The sequence below is a fragment of the Eretmochelys imbricata genome, chromosome 2 (genome assembly GCF_965152235.1).
Source record: "Eretmochelys imbricata isolate rEreImb1 chromosome 2, rEreImb1.hap1, whole genome shotgun sequence".
Lineage (NCBI taxonomy): Eukaryota > Metazoa > Chordata > Testudines > Cheloniidae > Eretmochelys > Eretmochelys imbricata.
Window position 1 is genome coordinate 248,330,235 of NC_135573.1, and position 14,286 is coordinate 248,344,520.

General features: G+C 41.7%; 1 protein-coding gene across 1 annotated transcript in view; it reads left to right on the forward strand.

Annotated features, from left to right (window-relative positions):
- NCAPG2 (non-SMC condensin II complex subunit G2) overlaps nt 1-14,286 on the forward strand; it is a 116,242-nt gene that overhangs the window by 22,125 nt on the left and 79,831 nt on the right. Inside the window, exons 7-9 of the mRNA XM_077808360.1 lie at nt 5,198-5,292; nt 7,749-7,818; nt 12,457-12,543. Coding sequence (XP_077664486.1) covers nt 5,198-5,292; nt 7,749-7,818; nt 12,457-12,543 — 252 coding nt within the window. The remainder of the gene's footprint in view (nt 1-5,197; nt 5,293-7,748; nt 7,819-12,456; nt 12,544-14,286) is intronic.

Below are 14,286 nucleotides of genomic sequence, written 5' to 3' on the forward strand. Positions count from 1 at the left end.
TTTGGCGGGAAGGTGTACTCAACTGGCGGCCTCCAGCTCATGATCACAAACCAGCAAGCGCTGCTGAGCTGATGTGATTTCAACTGCTGGAGCGCAATGGCTAAATTCAAGCTTTTGCCAAACGAGTCTAGGGGCAAGTTTTCAGCCATAAAGGGAAAATTCAGCTGAAGAGGGGAAATTGGTGGCTAGGGCGTCCCTTCATGCAGCTTTGGACATGGCAGACTCAGCAGCCCAATCCATGGCTTTGGCTGTAGGCATGAGAAGAAGCTCATGGCTTCAGTACTCTGATTTGCCCTGTGAGTTGCAGCAGGCTGTGCAGGACCTTCTGTTTGAAGGCAAGTTGCTCTTTTTGGAGCTGACATTCTCGAAGCTCCATGGACTGAAAGACTCTAGAGCCACCCTGATTACATACACTGGCTTTTGCCAAGATGCATTATAAGCCCCAGCCAATAGTCCTGCTTCTTCCTGCCACAGCAGAGGCAGGATTACAGCAGGAGGAGGAGTAAAGGCTGGAAGAGAAGGCCTCTGTTGCAATCCTCATCTGCTCCAGTACCTCCCCTCATAAGACAATCAGCAGGGTCTAAGCAGGCCTTTTGATGGAGTGACATACCAGGACAATGTGTGGATCCAAATTCCCCTGTATTTGTAGACAGGTTATCTCACTTCTATTAGGCATGAGCTTACATTACCTCAGATTGCTGGGTGCTATGCAAAATAGAACTGGGATACACCCTTCAATTCAGTTGTTCCCCTCCTTCCCACCTTCCATCCCTGTCCCTCTTCAGTGACCCTTCTCATGAGAAGCTTCTGGCCCAAGAGATGCCATCGCTCCCGAAGGGTGGGAGCAGTGGAAGAGGTTCCACCAGTTTAAGGGGTTGGGGGCTCTGCTCCCTCTCCTTCTAATCCTGAAGGCTAATGGTGATCTCAGACCAATCTTGGACCTGCGAAACCTCAACAGATTCATGAAGAAACTGAAGTTCTGCATGGTCTCCTTAGCCTTCATTATCCCTTCTCTGGATCCAGGGGGACAGTATGCCGCCCTTAATTTGAAGAACGCGTATTTTCATATTGCAGTTTTTTGGGGACACAGAAGGTTCCTACGATTCGTTGTGAACTGCATGCACTGCCAATTTACGATGCTTCCATTCGGCATGTCAGTGGCCCCTTGGGTGTTCACAAAGTGCATGGCAGTCGTCGCAGCCTTTCTAAGGAGACAAGGGGTTCAGGTCTATCTTCAATGACTGGCTGATCAGAGGTTGGTCCAAGGCCCAGGTGGAGGCAGATGTGGAGTTAATACAGTCAACTTTCCAGGCCTTGGGGCTGTTGATAAACATGCAGAAATCTACCCTTTTCTCAGTTCAAGGGACAGAATTCATCGGGGTGGTTCTCTACTTGACCCAGGCCAGAGCCTTCCCCATCACCGCATCAAGAAACTGTGTAAAGCTCCTTGGGCATATGGCATCATGCACCAATGTGGTGCAACACATGAGACTATGGTTCAGGGCTTTCCAGACTTGGCTGGCATCGGTATACGCACTGGGCCAACACCATCTGGACAGGGCAGTCTCGCTTCCCCTGTCGATGATTTCCACCCTCCTTTGGTGGTTAGACCCATGCACAGTATGTGCAATAGTCACAGTCTCGAGGCCCCAACCGCCAATATCTTTTGTCACAGATGTGTTGGTGATGGGATGGGGAGGCTCACTTGGGGACCCTCAGGATTCAGGGCCTCTAGTCCCCGGAGGAGCTCTTGTTATACATCAACATGAAGAAACTGACTGCAGTGTGCCTAGCCTGCCAGGTGTTCCAACCCCCTTTGGCAGGCAACTGCGTGTCGGTCCTTACAGACATGACAGCAACGTTTTACATAAACAGGGCAGAGCGCACTCCTCTCCCAGGAAGCTCTTCACCTGTGGGAATTCTGCATAGCCACTTGATCCACCTCAAAGCCTTCTACCTCCCGGGGTCACAGAACAATTTAGTGGACCATCTCAACAGATCCTTTTCCAACCATTATGCGTGGTCCATTTGCCCAGACGTTGTGAATACCGTTTTCCAGAGGTGGGGAACCCCTAGGTAGACCTGTTCACGACAAAGCACAAGAAGTATCTTCAGTTTTGCTCCTTCTTAGGCTACAGCCCGGATTCGCTCACAGACACCTTTCTCCTCCCTTTGACGAACCATCTCTTCTGCATGTTCCCTCCTATCCCTCTCATACAAAGGGTCCTGCTGAAAGTCAGAAGGGATAAGATGTGTCTTATCCTGATAGCCCCGACCTGGATGCATCAGCACTGGCTCACCACCCTCCTAGATCTCTCAGTGGACAGGCCAATCAGCTTGCCCCCGTTTCCGGACCTGATCTGTCCGGACCACGGCTGTCTACATCATCTGAGCCTTGAGTCTCTTCATTTCATGGCATGGAAGCTCCATGGTTGATCCCCACAGAACTGGAATGCTCTGGGCCTGTTGATGAGGTGCTTTTACCTGGCGAAGTGGAAGAGATTCTTTATCTGCTCAGCGCAAAAGGGCATCTCGCCTACTCAGTCGACACTGCCCTTTTATTCTAGATTACCTACTCCCCTCGAAACAGCATGGCCTAATGATGTCATCTATTAGTGTCCATCTAGTTGCAATCTCGACTTTTCACTTGTGGGTGAATGACTGGTTGATTGTCTCAAACTTGATCTGTGGTTGTTTTCTTAAGGAATTGGAGCAGCTATACCCCCAGGTATGCCAGCTAGTCCCTTCCTGGGACCTTGGTGCTGACCAGGCTAAATGCTCCCCATTTGAACCACTGGCAATGTGCTCTCTGCTGTACCTGTACTGGACAGTGGCCCTCCTGGTCGCCATTACTTCTGCCAGAAGGGTCTCAGAGATCAGAGCTCTTACTTCAGAACCACCATACACCATACAGCTGAACCTTCAAGGACAAGGTTCAGCTGCGGCCACACCCGGCCTTCCTGCCAAAGGTGGTCTCACAATTCCGTAGTAACCAGGATATCTTCCTTCTAGTCTTATATGTGAGCCACATCCTAAAAGGGAGGAACAGACACTCCACTTGCTGGATGTTAGGCGTGCACTTGCTCTTTACATAGAAAGGACTAACTAAGCCCTTTTGGAAATCCATAGAGCCCTGTGCAGATACCAAATTTATATCCGTGGATATAACATGGATATTTGGCTTGCATGCTCTACTCCTGAGGGAATTCTGTGCCAAAAAATTAAATATTCTGCACAAAATATTTTAAAATTCTGCATATTTTGTCAAAATAACACAATATCACACCATTTTCAATTATTTGCTGACAAGTATTTTGAAATAAATTACCAAATTAATTGAAAATGGTGTGATTATATTGTTGTTTCTGTGTTATGTTGACAATTTAAAATACGCAGAACTTTGCAGAATTTTTTTGGTGCAGAATTCCCTCGAGTACCAGGGTTGTGTGTGGCTCAATCTGGGTGCGGGCAGCTCGGTGGGGGGTCTGCATGCACAGGGGCTTGGTGTGGGATTATGTGTGCAGGGGAAATGGGACTCTGCAGGGCCGGGGTTGGGTCTGGGGGAGTGGGGCTTGGTGGGGTGGAGGGTCAGAGTGCTGCTGCTTGGGGCTCAGTGGGTGTGGGTCCGGGTGTGGGGGGCTCCTGATGCAGGAGGTAGGGGTCAGTGGGGGGTGAGGGTTTGGGGGGCTCCTGATGCGGAGGGGGTCTGGAGGAAGGGGATCTGGGGGTGCGGATGGGGGGAGGGGTCTCTGACAGGGAGCTGCTCTCCCGAACCCAGACCCCTCCACACTCCGCTGCACCCAGACCCCTCTTCAGCACCAAGACAGCTTTCTCTCCCTTCCCTCCCCACAGTGCGGAGCTTCCTGCAGCCAGGGGAAGTTTCTGCATCTTGATCTGACTCAGCCCCGGCTGCTCCGTGAATGGTGGAGGGGCAACTCTCTCTCTGTCCTCCTCCCCTTCCCTCCCCTCCCAGCTGGGACTAACGTCCCTGGGCAGCCAGGGCATCTCCAGACCCCCTTCCCTCAGTGATTTATCTCTTCCCCCAGCTTCCCGAACAGACACATCTGAGCTGCTGTGGAGGGGTGAGTGAGTACTGGTGCAGCTAGCTTCTCTTTGTTTCCCCACAGAAATCATTTTCTGCAAGGAAGTGTGGGGGGGGGGGGGGAGAGAGAGCATTTTTCTGCTGCGCAGTTGCGCAGAATTTCTCCAGGAGTAATGCTCCTGGACTAGCATGACCAGGGACAGGTGCCGTTGAGTCTGGTGTCTGCCCCAGTGAGCGGAGCTGGAGGTGGTTCAGCCACGCCAGAGGAACTGCTTGCGCGGGCCACTGGCTCCTGTGAGACGTGCAGCTGCTTTCACTGCTGCCGTTCCCAGTAGGGATCTGCAGCTCCTCGGATATCCGCTTTATATCTGCTGATATCCTCACACACAGATATAAAGTTTTGTAGCCATTGCAGACAGAATGAAAGGCTGTCCAGTCCCAGCCCAGAAAATTTAATCGTGGATTGCTTCATGTATCCGCACATGCTATGATCTAGCGAAGGTCCCAGCTCCTCCGCTGACATCCCATTCTACAAGAGCTCAAGTATCGGCGGTAGCATCATGGCACAAGTTCCGATTCAGGACATCTGTAGAATGGCAACAGGGTTGTCAGTCCACACTTTCGCATCCCATTATGCCATCACCTAGCAAACTAGAGATTATGCGAGTTTTGGCCGCGCTGTGTTAGTTAACGTGTCAATAAACTCCGAACCCTCGACCTGTGCAACTCTTGGGAATCGCTTACATTGGAATGGACATGAGCAAGCACTTGAAGAAAAAATGGTTGCTAACCTTCCTTAACTGTTGTTCTTTGAGAGTGTTGTTCATGTCCATTCCAAAACTTCCTCGCCTGCATCTCTGTCGAAGTTAGCTGGCAAGAAGGAACTGAGGGGCCGCTGGGACCCTATTTCCAGCGGTATGGGAGCATGACTCCAGGGCGCACCAGAGCTGACCCGACGGACACCACAGGGAAAAACTTTTCGGTGGCGTTGCTTGGGGTAAGCACGTATCTACATTGGAATGAACATGAGGAATACATCTCAAAGAACAACAGTTATGGAAGGCTAGTAACCATTTTTTTGCAGTTAACAACTTGAAATGGATCTTAAATTGATGATTCCTGATTTGGGCTTATTTCCATTTTTTTCCTTAACAGGGAAGAAGATTCCTAAGCTTTCTGTTGAGCTGGAATGTAAACTTCATTAAAATGATCCATGGGACTATTAAAAACCAGTTGCAGTGTTTTTCAAAGTATGTATCACAGTTACAGTGATTAGCCCAGCATTCATAATGGCAAACTTTGCTTTAAGTTTTCAGAGATGGAACTTCTAGCTCATGGATGAAATATACCTGAATGAAAAGATTAGGTTCTACAAATATACCGAATAACTTCCATATTGCTTCAATAACTCTATATCTTGTCTATACAGTGGATGCTGGTTAATAGCAATCCTGATATTAACTTCTGGCCAATAGCAACCTTTTTACAGGAACCAATCCTGTTCCATAGACTTTAATGTTAATAGGATTCAAATATTGGCAATAGTTATGCCACTTTTTCATGTCTTTCATGGCTGCAGCCTTGCCAACTTGCCTGTAGCCGGGAGGGGAAGGTGTGGGCCTGGCAGCTGCAGGAAGGAGGCACTGCAGCCCAGATAGCAGGACTTTCCATGGGGAGTGGAGGTACTGGGGGTCACGTGACTGCACGGTATCTCTTTCCTCTGCAGATACGTTTGCAGGGCTGCATCCAGGAAGGCATGTTCTAGTGCTTCCTTCCTTGCCTGCAGCCCTGCAAATCTGCCTTTTGCTTATTGGCTGCCTTTTGATAATAGCAACTTCTTGCTGGGAACTGAGAGGTAGCTAATAAGTGGAATGTCCTGTATAAAAAAGATGCATAGTACTTGTTTCATGTGGAGACTCCCATTGACTTCAGTAAGGTTGTGCATAGGAGTCTGCCTCTGAGGAATAAGTTGCGGGATTGGCGCCCAAGGGCCTGATGTGTGGATGAAGAATGTATTTTTTTAGTATTGATTTTTTTTTTCTTTTTTAGCTATCTAAAAACCCAAGGACTCTGTTTTACAAAGTAATCAACTAATGTTGTATTGAACTTCTTGTGAACCTAACTACATCAATCAGTAACAACAGGTGGTTTAGCTGTATACAATTCTCAGAGTGAATGGGAGCCAAATGGCCAAAACATCATGGAATCTCAAAATATATGGATGTTTATGTCAGCCAACTAAATATTTTGAACCATATACTTTCATGTTGACTCTTCATATTTTTACACAAATTATAAAAACACACAGGCTTATCTGTACCTGTTTTGGTTTTAAATTTTACTTTTCCTTCATAATATAAATGTGGCATACATCCACAAAAAGATTTCAGAGTAACAGCCGTGTTAGTCTGTATTCGCAAAAAGAAAAGGAGTACTTGTGGCACCTTAGAGACTAACCAATTTATTTGAGCATAAGCGTTCGTGAGTTACAGCTCAGTATGCATCCGATGAAGTGAGTTGTAGCTCACGAAAGCTTATGCTCAAATAAATTGGTTAGTCTCTAAGGTGCCACAAGTACTCCTTTTCTATCCACAAAAAGGTTGACCCATGGCTTGTGTCCATGGCTAGGTATGCGTGGCAAGCCCGGATATGACTGTACACCACGCTACATGTGCAGTAGGGAATTTTTAGTGCAGTATAGTAGGTCCACACAGTCAGTTTAGTACATTGCAGGCTAGCATGCTGTACCTTCACACCCCATCTTGTCATGCACTAACTAGCTGTGAAAACAAACCTCTGTTTTTGTATATTTATATGTTGCCCAATAAAATGGGGCACCAGTCCTGATTGGATTACTACAATTAAATATATTGCAGAATATCAAAAACTAGCACAGGTCCTCTGGATAGGGACAAAACTGTATTTGCCTAATTGGAAGAATTCATCTGGTTTGGTGATAAATTACTAATTACGTAGCATTGTACTCTTTTATATGGTACCAGTTTAAAGAGATTGTGAGAGATTAATTGCCAAATAGTTCAGTAAAGATACTGAGGTATTCTTTTTAAGTTAAAATAATCTGCATAATGCTTCTGATTTAGAACTGTTCTTCTCAGATTTGCTTTTTAAATAATTTAAAACACTCGAGATTCAGTGCAAGTATTTTATTCTATATAAATACATCAGTTCTCTCACTTCTGAAATGTGCAAATGCTATTATGCTTAGTTCTTTTGATTGTAGTTCTTATTTCATTAATATAAGGTTACAGCATGTATGCTGCCAAAGCAGACTGCACAATACTTTGCGACATCACTGTATTACATATTTTGGAATGTAAACATTAAAAACTGCATTGCTTTGGAAACATACCCTTAATTTTTTTTAAAGATGAGGTAATATATAATACCTGCAATAATATTCAGTGGGTGCTTTGGTTTTCTCTTTAAAATACATAAAATTTTAATGGAGGGTTTCTTTGAAATCTGTAACTGAGTAAACTTTATATTCTTCTGTTGGTGTATTAATTACTAAAATAGATTTCAAGTTTTTGCTGGTATTAAAAACAGTGCTGAAAGAGACTGTGTAATACCCTCAATACCCCTTGCCACTCAACACCAACAAACATATTAACTTTTTTTGTACAATATTTATTGTAAAGATGGTATAGAAGTTTAATATTTCTTTTCTCTTAATTCGTTAACACAGATCTCTGATGGCATATGTTGCAGAAATTTATTTCAGGGCTTGGAAGAAGGCTTCAGGAGAGATCTTAGAGGTACATACTCTGTTTTGAATTTGCTATTAAGATTAGTTAATCTAAAGATTCTTTGAAATTGAACCAGTTAAAAGGTTCAGAATTTATTTTTTTTTTCTTTTGACAATTGTATAGCTCCATACACACCTTTATACAACATTTCTCCCTTAGTTTTGGCCAGTAGATCTGATGCCTTATTTGGGAGAGCAATCAGTTTTCGACAAATATTCTCTGACCCATCTCCTGAGCACAACTGCTGCTTAATCTCCTGTCTTCAGAAGTAATACTGGAAGGAGAAAGGATGATTAATTCAGCCACTGTAGTTCTTTGATCTAATTGCCCATTTAGATTCAAACAGCATGTCTATCTTCTCTACTTTTTTTCAATCTTTTGTGCAATATTCCAAATTTAGTGGAAGAAACTGAGTTATAGCTTTGAGTAGTGGCTGAGTATGCACATTTGCCCTGAAGGATAGTGCTTGCTAGCGGCTTTTGAGTTTACATGCCTAGGGCATGTTTCTTATGTGTTCGTTCGTTTATTCTTTCTCTCTCTCTCTCTTTTTCCCCCCTTCTTTTAAGACACTGTGGTAAGAACTAGATTTAAGATACTTTAGTATTATAGCTTTTCTGAAATAAAGCTTAACCTTTAGCTGTAGATATTTCTGACAAGTTTTGGAGTTTTTCTGTTTTCGATAAGTAAATATAATTTAGGTAACAGATGTAGGCAGCTAGCATTTTAAAATTTAACGTGATTTCGATATGAAGTTTGTGAAAGAAGGAAATAACTTAAGGTTGCATGGGTAACCTTAATTTCAGCATTTCCTAACTTTTGTGTCCTTGACTTTATAATCTTAGCATTCACTTTATTGTAGTTTCACGTTTTTTTTTTTTAAAAAAAAGCAAATTTCATCAATTTTGAACCGTATTGCCATTCACTTAGTTCTTAAACAAGGTTAGAATCTTCAGATACACAGCGTAAATCTCTGCCACTTGAGCTAACATAATAACTGATCACAGTTGTAGGTTGTCATCCTCTATTTAGACTAGCCACTAGAAGGGAGGTAAGGCACAGTGGGTTTAACATCTACTTGCTGACATCCATAGAATGTTGAGACTCAGAAATCTTGTTTCAATTCCAGGTTCTGAGGGAAGATGTACTCTAGACCCTTCTTCCTCTGTTCTCTCCAGACTTTCCTTGACCTCTTGTCCTGGTTTTAGTCTCTCCTTCAGTCTTCCCCCACGCCTTGCCATTAACGCAGGCTCAGTTCCTCTCCTTCTTTCTCATTACCTGGGCACTAACAGCGGGATCATTAGACATACATGAGTCTCTATGCTCTGTTTCTATGCTCAGCACCATGGCAGCCTTTGACAGCTGAAAGGAACAACTGGAAGGAAAGTTAACCCCTGCAGTCCTGAACTTGAGCATGCTTAGTGTAGGCAGTCATCAGAGAACTGATGAACTGAGAAATTTAGAGGCCTGTAATTTTGGCCAAATTTGGACAGATTTTTAAGGGGACAGCAAACAGCACATCCTTGATACCCAACCACTGTCCTAGCAAAATTTCAAGTCCCTGCTCTACAGCATGGAGGCATTTTATATCCCTAACCTTGTTCTGAGAAATGGATGAACAATTTTTGATGAAACATTAAAAAAAATCAGTCCAAGAGAGGCACCCAGCATGGAAAAATTTAGCTCAAAATAGTTAGCTATAAGTAGGGCACTTCGTTTTTGTTTTTTATTTTATGTATTTTTTCCTGGGAATTTATCAGTATTTATGACCACAACCACAAAATCGGTAAAAATCGGTGGAAAAAACTATTAAAAATTTTTCTGGCTCAATATCATGGTTTATTTTGGTGGACGGAAGGACAGGGAAAGAAGTATTCTCAGTAGATCAGCAGTTCTCAAAATGTGGGTCGGGATCGCAAAGTAGGTCGCAACCCCATTTTAATGGGGTCGCCAGGGCTGGGTTAGACTCGCTGGGGCACAGGGCTGAAGCCCAAGCCCCACCGCCTGGGACCAAAGCCAAAGCTGGAGGGCTTCAGCCCTGGGCGGTGGGACTCAAGTTACAGACCCCCTGCCTGGGGCTGAAACCCTTGAGCTTCAGCTTTGGCCCTCTTGCCCGGGGCAGTGGGGCTCGGGCTTCGGTCCCCCCTCCTGGAGTTGTGTAGTAATTTTTGTTGTCAGAAGTGGGTCGTGGTACGATGAAATTTGAGAACCCGTGCAGTGGATTAGTGCTTTGATGAATGGAATTTAATGTAGTTTGCTGAAGAACTAAAACAGAACTCAAAACAATGCCACCTCTGAGTTTAAGAAAACAATATATCTCTAATCCCCAAATAAAACTTTTCATTTGAATAAATAGTTTATTGTTGTAGACTTAGAACTATTAGCCTATAAATATTTACAGTTAATACTTGAGCCACACATTTGCAGCGCACACATTCAATTTAATCCTTTTCTCTTGTTTTTTGTTTAAACTTTTGAATACTTTCTTGTCTTCTGAAACACATTCTGATACAGATTTTCGTTTTCTTCCCATTTTAGTGTGTCATATCTTTAAACCGTTATCTGTAGGGCTGTGGATTAATTGCAGTTAACTCATGCAATTAACTAAAAAATTAATCATGATTAATCACACTGTTAAACAAAAGAAGACCAAATGAAATTTATTAAATATTTTTGGATGTTTTTCTACATTTTCAAATATGTCTATTTCAATTACAACACAGAATACAAAGCGCACAGTGCTCATTTTATATTATTTTTATTACAGATATTTGTACTGTAAAAATGATAAAAGAAATATTTTTCAATTCACCTCATACAAGTACTGCAGTGCAATCTCTTTATCAATGAAAGTGCAACTTTCAAATGTGGTGGTTTTTTTGTTGCATAACTGCACTCAAAAAAACAACAGTATAAAACTTTAGAGCCTACAAGACCACTCAGTCCTACTTCTTGTTCAGCCAATCGATAAGAAAAACAAGTTTGTTTACATTTACGGGAGATAATGCTACCCGCTTCTTACTTACAATGTCACCTGAAAGTGAGAACAGGCGTTTGCATGGCACTGTTGTAGCTGGCATCATAAAATATTTACGTGGCAGCTGTGCTAAAGATTCATATGCCTCTTTATGCTTTGGCCATTGTTCCAGAGGACATGCTTCCATGCTGATGACTCTTGAAATGCATTAATTAAATTTGTGATTGAACTTCTTGGGAATTGTATGTCCCCTGTTCTGCTTTAACTGCATTCTGCCATATATTTCATGTTATAGCAGTCTTGGATGATGACCCTGCACATGTTTGTTTTTAATAACATTTTCACTGGAAATTTTGACAAAATGCAAAGAAGATACCAATGTGAAATTTCTAAAGATAGCTACAGCACTCACCCCAAGATTAAGAATCTGAAGTGCCTTCCAAAATCTGAGAGGGGTGAGTTGTGGAGCATGCTTTCAGAAGTCTTAGAAGAGCAACACTCTGATGCGGAAACTACAGAACCCAAAGCACCAAAAAAGAAAATCAACCTTCCGTTGGTGGCATCAGACTCAGATGATGATAATAAACATGTGTTAGTCCGCACTGCTTTGGATCGTTATCGAGCAGAACCCATCATAAGAATGAACGCATGTCCTCTGGAGTGGTCGTTGAAACATGAAGAGACATTTGAATCTTTAGCGCATCTGTCATGTAAATAACTTGCGACGCCGGCTACAACAGTGCATTGAAAGGCCTGTTCTCACTTTCAGGTGACATTGTAATTAAGAAGCAGGCAGCATTATTTTCTGCAAAGGTAAACGAATTTGTTTGCGTGATTGGCTGAACAAGAAATCAGGACTGATTTGGATTTGTAGGCTCTAAAGATTTACATTGTTTTATTTTTGAATGCAGGTTTTTTTGTACATAATTCTACATTTGTAAGTTCAACTTTCGTGATAAAAAGATTGCACTATAGTACTTGTATTTTTCAATTCACCTAATACTATTTCTTTTGTTTATTACAGTGCAAATATTTGTAATCAAAAATAAATATAAAGTGAGCACTGTATACTTTGTATTCTGTGTTGTAATTGAAATCAGTATATTTGAAAATGTAGAAAATATCCAGAATATTTAATAAATGGTATTCTATTATTGTTTAGTAACGCAATTAATTTTTTTTAATCGTTTGACAGCCCTAGTTATCTGCTAACAGTTTGAAATGTGTACGTGGTGGGTGTGAGATTCATCAGTATGTTCAGATGCGCATGTACTTCAAAGTTTGCATGTGTGCCTATTTGTTGTGTATCTTCTAGTCTAATACATACCCTTACTTCAACAGGCCACTTTGCATATACACAGACTAATGTATTATCGTAATACAATATGTTGCATGAGATATATTTATTTTCTTAATAAAACAAGATTTTTTTTAATGTATCTGAATGATACAAAACTAGGGTGAAAATTGGGGGGAAAAATGAATAATACTTTTGTAAAACCCAGGATTTTTTCGGTAAAAATCCGTTTAAACTGAAAACGAAGGGGCTTAGCTATAGGCATCTGAAAACAAAGTATGAAAATGTAAAGTATCAAGCAACCTTAAGTAAATCATACCTGTGCAGCCTATAATCTTGTATGTTAACTATAGTTTGCAATGCATTTTTACTTTAGATTCTTGAGCATAATTGCATTCAGGATTTCATGCATCATGGAATTAATCTTCCTAGGAGTTCTCCAGTGCATCCTAAAGTGAGAGAGGTATGTTGTTGTCAAACACAACATAGAAGTACTAGCACAATGTGTGTTTTAAAGTTCTTTTCACAATCAGATTATTGTAATATGAGAATATTCTGGTTGTTTTAAATTTGTCTTAATCTATGTTAAGAATAGTGTACTGATTCTGAAAATCTATTAATTAGTTTTTATTAACTGGGGCACTTTAAATCTTTTAGATACAAATTTAGGGAGGGATAGCTGAGTGGTTTGAGCATTGGCCTGCTAAACCCAGGCTTGTGAGCTCAATCCTTGAGGGGGCCATTTAGGGATATGGGGCAAAAATTGGGGATTGGTCCTGCTTTGAACAGGGGGTTGGACTAGATGACCTCCTGAGGTCCCTTCCAACCCTGATATTCTATGCAGATCAAAAAATAGAAGAAGGGATTTTGTACAACTTAATATAAATTTATGTTCAATTTCATAACATTAAAATAAAATCTGTTCGAAGGGTTTTTGTTTGTGCTTATATGCTTCCCTGCACTATTTGCAACCTAAGCTTTGTATCTTATGTAAAAACACAGCAAACTTGACTAGAAATTGTCACACTGCTAATTTATTTTAAAATGAGTGAAATGAAAAGGTAGACAATAAAGATGGTGAAAATTAGCTTTTGAAGTTCATTATTCATGGTTGCATTAGTATCATAGGTAAGAATTTTTTTCCCTAATGACTTTAAGCCCATTAGCATCCCCTGTGTTTTAAAATTACATTGTCAGGTGTGCCCATTGCATGTAAACTGTTTTCAGGAAGTCAGCTTTAAAAACAATTAGTTCCCAATTGAATGCAAATATAACTTTTTAAATGCTTCTTTTTCCATTAGTTTAGGAGTACAGTTATGTGCCGTTGGTCCTATGGGAATTTTCTACCCCCTGGTCTTTAGAGACAGCCTATTTTATTATCACAGGTTGTTATGGTATCTGGCAGCCCATGCTCCTTACTTCTTCTGTTCATAGTGGTGGCAGAAGCTGCTTCTCGAAGAGGATTCATGTTTCCCAAATCAGCTCTTGCTTCTCATTCATAACTGAGTTTATCTCATGGGATAGAGTGTCGCAGTCATGAAAACAGCTCCTTCTTTCAGTTAGACAGGGAGACCGTTCCCTGCTTCTAGCAGCTACTAATTGAAGTTCTATTCATGGTAACTTAGTCTAAGAACTCCATTCCTCAGAGAGTTAACTGCTCATGGCCAGTTCATCTGTTTTTTTGGGTGGGGAATCCAGTAGGGTAATGCTTTGGAAACTCCCTGCTGCCAGACTAGCTTTCAGCGCCTTCCTCTAACACTGGATTAGAAGCCTCCTTAGAACCTCAAAGAGATTATAAACCCCAACAGCAACATGGATCCATTTCACTGAGCAGTTCTTAAAGACTTTCAAAACACAAAAAAAGACTCCCAGACACAATTTTAATATTGAGAAAATATAAGTAATTTAAAGGGAGGAAAAAACCTTTATACAACATAGTAGTAGAATTAAAATCAAGACATTAGAAAACCAGGGCATTTTCTAAATTAAGGTTCATTTTGTGAGACAGAAAAGTTCAAAATATGTAAATTAATGTTTAAGGTACTTTTTAACAATAACTTTAGCTGGCTAAACTGCCTTACAGGTAACAAATTTAGCCAAAGTGGGAAGGTTAATCGGAGATAGTTACCAATCTGGCATGTAAATATTGTCAAAATCAAGTTGGTGTATATGGTGACACGTTAAACTTGCTTAGGAGTTAATGACT